This window comes from Lytechinus pictus, chromosome 11 (assembly GCF_037042905.1).
Source record: "Lytechinus pictus isolate F3 Inbred chromosome 11, Lp3.0, whole genome shotgun sequence".
NCBI classification, from domain to species: Eukaryota; Metazoa; Echinodermata; class Echinoidea; order Temnopleuroida; family Toxopneustidae; genus Lytechinus; species Lytechinus pictus.
The window spans coordinates 11599701-11607496 of record NC_087255.1 but is presented as its reverse complement, the minus strand read 5'-3'; the positions used below and the strand labels follow the sequence as shown (position 1 = coordinate 11607496).

The 7796-nt window shown below is 36.2% G+C and overlaps 1 protein-coding gene across 6 annotated transcripts in view; it reads left to right on the top strand.

Moving 5' to 3' along the window:
• The first annotated feature begins 385 nt into the window (after positions 1–385).
• The window catches only part of LOC129271776 (adhesion G protein-coupled receptor L2-like), a 42275-nt gene continuing 34864 nt past the window's right edge, over positions 386–7796 (top strand). For all 6 annotated transcript variants that reach the window (XM_064106752.1, XM_064106751.1, XM_054909041.2 and 3 more), the window contains exons 1-3: positions 386–489; positions 1418–1609; positions 1999–2182. In XM_064106752.1, the coding sequence (XP_063962822.1) occupies positions 391–489; positions 1418–1609; positions 1999–2182 (475 nt within the window). In that variant the 5' untranslated portion in view covers positions 386–390. The remainder of the gene's footprint in view (positions 490–1417; positions 1610–1998; positions 2183–7796) is intronic.

The following is a 7796-nucleotide window of genomic DNA, read 5'->3' as shown; positions in this document are numbered from 1 at the left end:
CTTTCTTGGGATTTGAACATTTGTTGTTGTTTTCCTCTTTTTATTACTCTGCACTTTTTTTTCTTGTTAAAAAAAAGAAAATGCTTCTTAATGTATTAGCTATTATATTTCTTTTACGTAAATTTTACTGATGAATGTTTGTTGAACGTTTAGTAAAATATGGTTGTAAAGAATTAAATTGACTATGATATGTTTGCTATGATCAGATATTATATGTTGATATGTTTTGTATTTTCACAATTGTTTACGATTGTATCAATAAAAGATTATTTATTTTTAAAGAAAGCATTTATTTTATGTTCCAATATTGTTCTAAATTTATGAAAGAATGCTTCCATGTATTTGACAAGATAATAATTTCTTTGATGTGGTATATTTTCAGGTCAAGCTATGTGGAGGTGTGACGGCTCTCCAGCACGGTGGACACCGGAGTCTGGACCAGACCTCAGTGACTGTATCTCACACAAACTAAAGAATATTTCAGACCAGGTACGTAATGTATATCTCGGAATGTAATCTTAATCCCAACCTATGATTCAAAGTCAGATATGACCACCGTTCACATTATCACCGGAAAGTACGAAAGAAAGAGTAGTGTAACAGATATGAAGAAGACACTCAAAATAGCGTCTCTTCAGCAGAGACAGAAATCGAATCGACTGTCAATCTTCCAGCAGGCACTCACAGGCCAGCTTGCCATGCCGGTGCGATCTACTCTGCGCCCGGCCCAAAGGAAATTGCATAATACTTCAACTACTAATAGTTTTATTCCCCCCATTGCAACAAACAAAAATTGTTATAATTTTTCTTTCATACCATGTTCTGTTGTTGATTGGAACAACTTACCAAACCCAGTCAAATCAATTCTCGACAAAGAAATATTTAAAGTAACAATCCAGAATCACTTAAACCAAAATCAATACTAAGCAACGCCTCTTACCTCCGCGTAACGACCATCAGCACACCCTACCCCTGCCCGTTTGACCCCTTTTAGGGGAGTTGGGCAGTATCCTGGAAGAAAGTAAGTAAGTAAGTAAGCTGAATGGACGATTCAATCAATCTTGGAAAGTGGGGGGATGAGGTGGGGGCGATTGCTGCGATTCATACCTTTTCAATCAATGAATCCCAGTTGTGGGTCGGTCATTGGAGGTGCACACCAGTTTTGATCTGTTAGTATTTTTTCTCTCTTAATGATTTTTGTCACACCTTGTGTTATTATGCCCATTGAATTTTTTTTCCCATGTAAAGTTAAATTCAGAACACAGCGCGCTTAGAAACGCCCGTATTAAGCGCCCTATAAATGTTTTGTATTATTATTCTGTACCTGTAATACCATGTTTGGAGCATAGGTCTATGATGTCATGCTAGCCAATTTGATATTTATTTAATTATTTTCTCTTCCAACAATAATGAATAGTTGGAGAACGGAGCATCGGTTGCAACTATCTCTCAAGATCTTGTCGAAACCATTGACGAAGGCGAGGAGCTGTATGGTGGAGACATCGTTGCAGCAACCGCAATCTTGACAACATCATTGGAGAACCTTGACAAGGAATTGGAGAATGCCACTGTCGCTGAGAAGAACGAGAAGACCAAAGAAGTCACGATGGTATGTCAGAATGTTGAGGTGTAGTGGTTTTGTGCAGCTGACACTCAATCTAAGGGTTAGGGGTTCAAATCTCACCAGGTGTTTATCAACGTTCTTGGCCAAGGCACTTACCTGTAGATATTTTCCACTCTCCATCCAGCTGTTAAATGCGAACTCAGTAGGATATGAACTCCAATGTAATTAGATATCTGTAAAGTTCTTAGATAAGATGTTCTAAGCACTGTATAAAAGCAGAATATTATTACATAAATTTAAGGAGACATAATGCGATGCAGCCATGATTCATCCATCATGAGAAATGAAATCCTGTAAATTCTATAGTAAGAGAAAAGGGTTGATGAATGAATGTGTTAATAAGTAAAATTCAATGTAATTCTGTCCCATTTCAGAATTATCTAAAAGTTGGAAGCACCATCCTGGAAGACACCAACCTAGATTCCTGGGACGATCTCTCCAAGGAGGTCCAGACAGAGACGGCAACCACCCTCATCACATCACTGGAAGAGAGTGCTTTCCTCCTGGCCAACACCCTTGAAGATGATCAGCCATTCATCGATGAGGAAGAGAACGTTGGTAAGTGTCCTTTTCCCTTAGCACACTATAGACATTATGGATGATGTCATAATGTCATAGCGCCCTCCCTCAGAGGATAAAGGATTATGTGTAAATGGAGTTCTCAGAGGCATGATGACGTCAATGCATAAAATCTATATTAAATGTCAAGTCCACCCCAGAAAAAAGTTGATTTAAATAAATAGAGAAAAATCAAACATGAATACCGCTGAAAATTTCATCAAAATCGAATGTAAAATAAGAAAGTTATGATATTTTAAAGTTTCGCTTATTTTTCACAAAACCGTTCTATGCTCAACTCAGTGACATGCAAATGAGAGGGTTGATGATGTCACTCACTCGCTATTTCTTTTGTTTTTTTATTGTTTGAATTATACAATATTTCAATTTTTACAAATTTGAAAATTAGGACCCCCCTGCTTGAACCACAAAATGTTAAAATAATGGAATTCCACGTGTTCAGGGAGGAATGAAACTTTGTTTCATATGACAATGACGAGAAACTCAAAATATTTCATATTTCATATAATAAAATAAAAAATAAATAGTGAGTGGGTGATGTCATCGGTCCCCTCATTTGCACACCGAACAGGATGTGCATATAACTGTTTTAAGAAATTAGGCTAAACTTTAGAATGTTATAACTGTCTTATTTTACATCCGATTTTGATGAAATTTTCAGTGTTATGCTTGTTTGATTTTTCTCTTTCTATTCAAATCAGCTTTTTGTTGGGGTTGACTTGTCCTTTAATAAAGGATCGTTCCATTACTCGGTTGGATCAACTGCCTCCCTATCTTTCTTTTGATGAAAAAGGCATGCTTTATCATTAGCAATCTTATTCAGGCTTTGTGTAACACAATGCCATAAAAACTTATTCAGCCCTGTATGACATGATGTCATGAAAATGTTTTTCAGGCTTGATGCATCGAAGCTCATCGATGTTCGTTTTCAGTTGACAAACAACACAGGCTGAAAAGGCTGCACTTTCTCTTTTATTTGGAAAATGCACAATATCTAGGCTATATAATATGAAAAGAGAGTAGAAAATAAATAGGGTCAAAAATATGACAGTGTAACTCTTGTTAGATAGAGAGATACTTTGCGGGAGGGTGGGGGGGGGGCTTAGTCTGCAAGCACAGACCCTGATTGAAACAAGTGTGTCTCCATGCACAGACTAGCACATACAAGACTTGCTGTTTCAATTCAGAGCGAGAGGGCCTTCAGTATACAATGCATGAGTAGGCTGCATATTCAGACCCTTTACTGCACTGCAGACTAGGGGGGGGGGGGGCTGGTATAGAGTATTTGGGTCAGTGCTTTGTGCTATGATTTACTGGTTGGCAGCGCGCTCTTGAATGTGCGATAAACCGTGAACTTGGTTGTCCTTTCCATGTAGGTCGGAGCAGGCGGTGAGTCTGCAGATCGCCAGGATCTAATACCAGCCAATTGTTTCCTGTGGGGCATTGGGTGAGGGTGGGAATTTAGAACGGGGAGATTGGGGAAGAGAGGCGATCGTGTGCGAATGGGCAGAAAGAAATGTAAAATGTGTTGGTGAAGGAAGGCATGAGAGAGCAAGAGAGAGAGAGAGAGAGTGGGTGTGTATATATGTGTAAAAGAGTGGTTGACATGTATGGATATAAACATAGCTAGAGAGACACAGACAGACAGATGGAGGCAGACATAGATCAAGACAGAAAGATAGAAGGAAACAGAAAGATAGAAGGAGAAAGAGAGTGATAGACAGATAGATAATAACAAATAATAGAGACGGAGACAGAGGGATAGAGAGACACACAGAGAAAGATACAGAGAGATAGAAACAAGGGAGGGTGAGGGATAGTAAAGTAAGAAAGAAAGAGAGAGAGAGAGAGCAAAAAGACAGAGAGATTGATCAAAAGACAGACATCCAAAGAGGTAGACGGGAATGGGTATAAATTGTTCATGTTTCTAAGATGTGAAATATGAGTTCATTTACCTGGACCCAGTTTCACAAAGCATTGCAATAGATTAAAATCAATCTCAAATTCTGATTGATCTTAACATAACATAGGGGAGCCAAGATGGGACGAGAGAAGGAGGAAGAGGGGATAGAAAGATAAAACATCAATATTCATTTTGTAGGGAAGAGATAATCACATACTAATACCGTGATAGATAAAATAAAACCACAATGATTTTGACATTTGCCAAGTCAACATTCATAAATTTGGTTTCACTCAACTAGTTCTCTACTGCACATCTGTATAACGAGGGAATTAACCGCTCCTTAACTCATGGGCAGGAGTTCTCAAATGGGAGTAGCCCTCGGAAATTCATCATTTCTTTGGGATTTATGGTGTTTTAAGATGGAAACATTACTCTCACCCAAGGGAAGTGAAAAGCCTTGCTGCTCGACCACGTGCTTCAGTTTTACATGTCATGATTGCACTGGGGGCAGATACTAAAAGAGAATTCGACACTTCATCATTTTTTGGAAACCTGCAGCTAATTAGCTTTTAAGCCTCCTTCTACCCTCCTTTATGAGCACCTAGTTTCAAATATGTACAACGCTAATCTGCTTGTCATGAAAATTAACCTCTCTTCAACACAATTCAACTAGGTTGAGGCAAAATTCTGCACATTGCAAAAACCTCATTTATTTTTGAAATAGAATACAGTACTACTTCTATTTTCAATCTCAGTTGATAACAGTTCACTGATGTACATGCAGTTTATTCAGCACCTTTAATCTCCTATCATATTAGATATAGAGTCACAAATTAATATATGGTGTTACTTGCATATTTTGGGGACAAAAATATCAGCCAATTCATGAAAAATGTTGAGGTCCTCTACTGTATAATAGCCTAACCCTAAGAATTAATAGCCAAACCCTGAACAACACTTTGAATGTTTGCCAACTTTGAAAAAAAAAGTGCAAAAAGAAATCGGAATCACAACTAAGTTTAGATAATTCTTTGTTCAAAATAAGATACGGCCTCTTATTGTATGATGTGATATAAATATACATGAATAAGTTGACACCGGTCTCATGAATTATATGTGTTAGGGTGAGAACAGACATGTACATTTGAAATGTTGCCCATTTGGTATACAGGCACCAGTTGTGTTTTATTGAACAGCTGATCTTGCTCTAGTTTTATAACTCTTGTAATCATTAATAAATTTAAAATTACTGCGACAGTGAATAATTTTAAAGAGGGGTGAGGAGTAACAAAGGCCAAGAACAGCCAATGTCTTACTTTTTTCATCAACATTTTTTTAAAAGATTAATTTAGCAGTGAAATACAAAGTGAATTAATTAATTCCAACATTGAACTCTGAAAGTTATATATTTTTGTTTTTGATGTATTATCTCTTCCATAGCCTTTATGAGGTCAATATTTATCTGTTTCTCTTCAAATTGGCAACGATTATTAACTTTATATTCATTTTTATACCTTAAACATTATATAATACAGTTTAAAATGAATGATTGAATGACATTTTTTAATGAGATGTTGCCAATTTGCATTTGTAAACAGTGATTTGTTGCTTTCATTGCATTGCCAATTTAGAGTGGGTAATGATTTATTTGCTCAAGTTGAGCAAGTTATTCAGGAATGGCACTCCATACAGAACTTTTTGTTAAATTATACTTTTGTCTTTCTAATCATAATCGATATGAAATCGCTAGTATTTGAATTAAAGAGGAATAACACCTCTAAGTTTAAGATAATTGTTAAATAATCATATAATATGCACAGCAATTGAGTATGTCCAATAAGATGGTGTGATCATCACTGCAATGATGCAGAGTCATTGCCGATAATGCTTCATATAGTGTGGCCTCATCAAGTTAATGAGCTTTCATTAAAGTCAAGTGGTGATGAACTTCAAGACACTAAATATCAATCTTCTTAAGTCTTGTAGATTCTGGTAGAAGAAATTCATATTCTTGTAATGTCTGACTTCGAAGTCCATTTACAATTATGTTTCATATCCAGTTAGGATAAGGCATGTAATGTGCACTTGGACTAGATGAGGTGACGGGGAAATTAGGAGACAAAATTGGAATAAGACCATTTGACCATTAGACAAAATGACTTTCAGCCAAAAGAGGTAGAGACAAGTGATGTCTGATCATATTGATTGAATACATGTGATGTTTAGCTTGGATAGTGTTTATGAGGAATAATTTAGACCAAGTAACTATTAGCCTTTAAGGGAATACTGTTGACGCACATGTTCTTGTAGGCCTATAATGTATTCCATGTTTAATAAGACATGACAGGTGGCCCTACATAGAAGTGCCTGGAGCTAATTATTTATGTTATAAGCATACTCGTTGCATGTGGTGTGTTAGAGTGTGTTGCGAAGGAGCGAAAGGATTGGTATATGGTTCTTAGTGAAATATTAATGAAAATTTGAGGTATGCGTATGTGATTGGTTTATGCCTTTATTGGTATAGACCAATGATAGAATGATGATTCTAAGCACCGTTTAAAGACATTGAAACTTGTCAGACTTTTCCAATGCTCACATTTCCTTAGCAAATTTTTCCTTCATATTTGGTCAAAAGTATAGTGGGATTCCTGGTAAAAGATGTAGTACTTATCTAGACTCTTGCTAATTTGCCTTCATAGAACTCAACATGGATCTTAATCTATCATGAAATTACATATCACATTACCCCTCACCAGGTGGAGCAGTGCAGGCACCTGTCATTGTTGATCAAGAAACCCGACGATAGAAGTCTGTAAATGAGATTGAGTGTTCTGTATTTTCCTGGCCTTGCCTGACATAATAGATAATTGCCTCAATTCATTAGTGAACAGTTTCTTTCAAGGTTTTCTGTTTTTTATCGAAATTCAACAGGTGATTGCTGAAAAGTATTTGGGCATAAAATTAAACATTGTTTAATAGCAACCTTTTTTTCTTCTGCAACAATTTTCAAAAAGCTCTGTATGCTATCATTATAATAGAACCTATTTAGTTTTTAAAACTAAAATGATTAGCTTACTGGCTGGGCTGTTGAAGGTAGAAATAAAGATGACGTATGAAATTATTCAGGTTCGCTCTAAATTTCAAGGATTTAAAAAATAAATCCAAATTGGTTTTGAATAGTGACCAGGGGAATATTGGATTTATTTTTAATCTTGAGGATTAATTTTTAAATCTCAAAAGATTTAATTCAAATCTTTTAGCTTGATCTGTAAATCCACAATGTGAAAATTAAATCTTTTATTTGGCTGGTCACTATTAAAAGCCGATCTGGATTTATTTTTAAATCCTTGCAATTTAGAGTACATGTCTATGTCAGGTTACCAATTGGCATTATTCAAGTTACTTTACATCATGTATTTTTGGGAAGTAAGTCTTGAAAAAGTGTTTCTTTTTTGTCTCAATTAAGGAATTCAGTTTGGCTTTATATGCATGATGTTTTTCTACTTCGTGTTGAAAAGTATCTTATGAAATGAGAAGTGACTTGGTATTGGTCTGGAGAGAGATGTAAGAAAATCAAGTGTTTTTTTTTGGTTCTGAGGGTCACCTGTCCTCCTCCATCAAAGAGTGTGCTTTGTGGTTGGCTGTCAACTTTGTCTAGGAGTTGCTGAAGAGAGACCTTTAGGATTT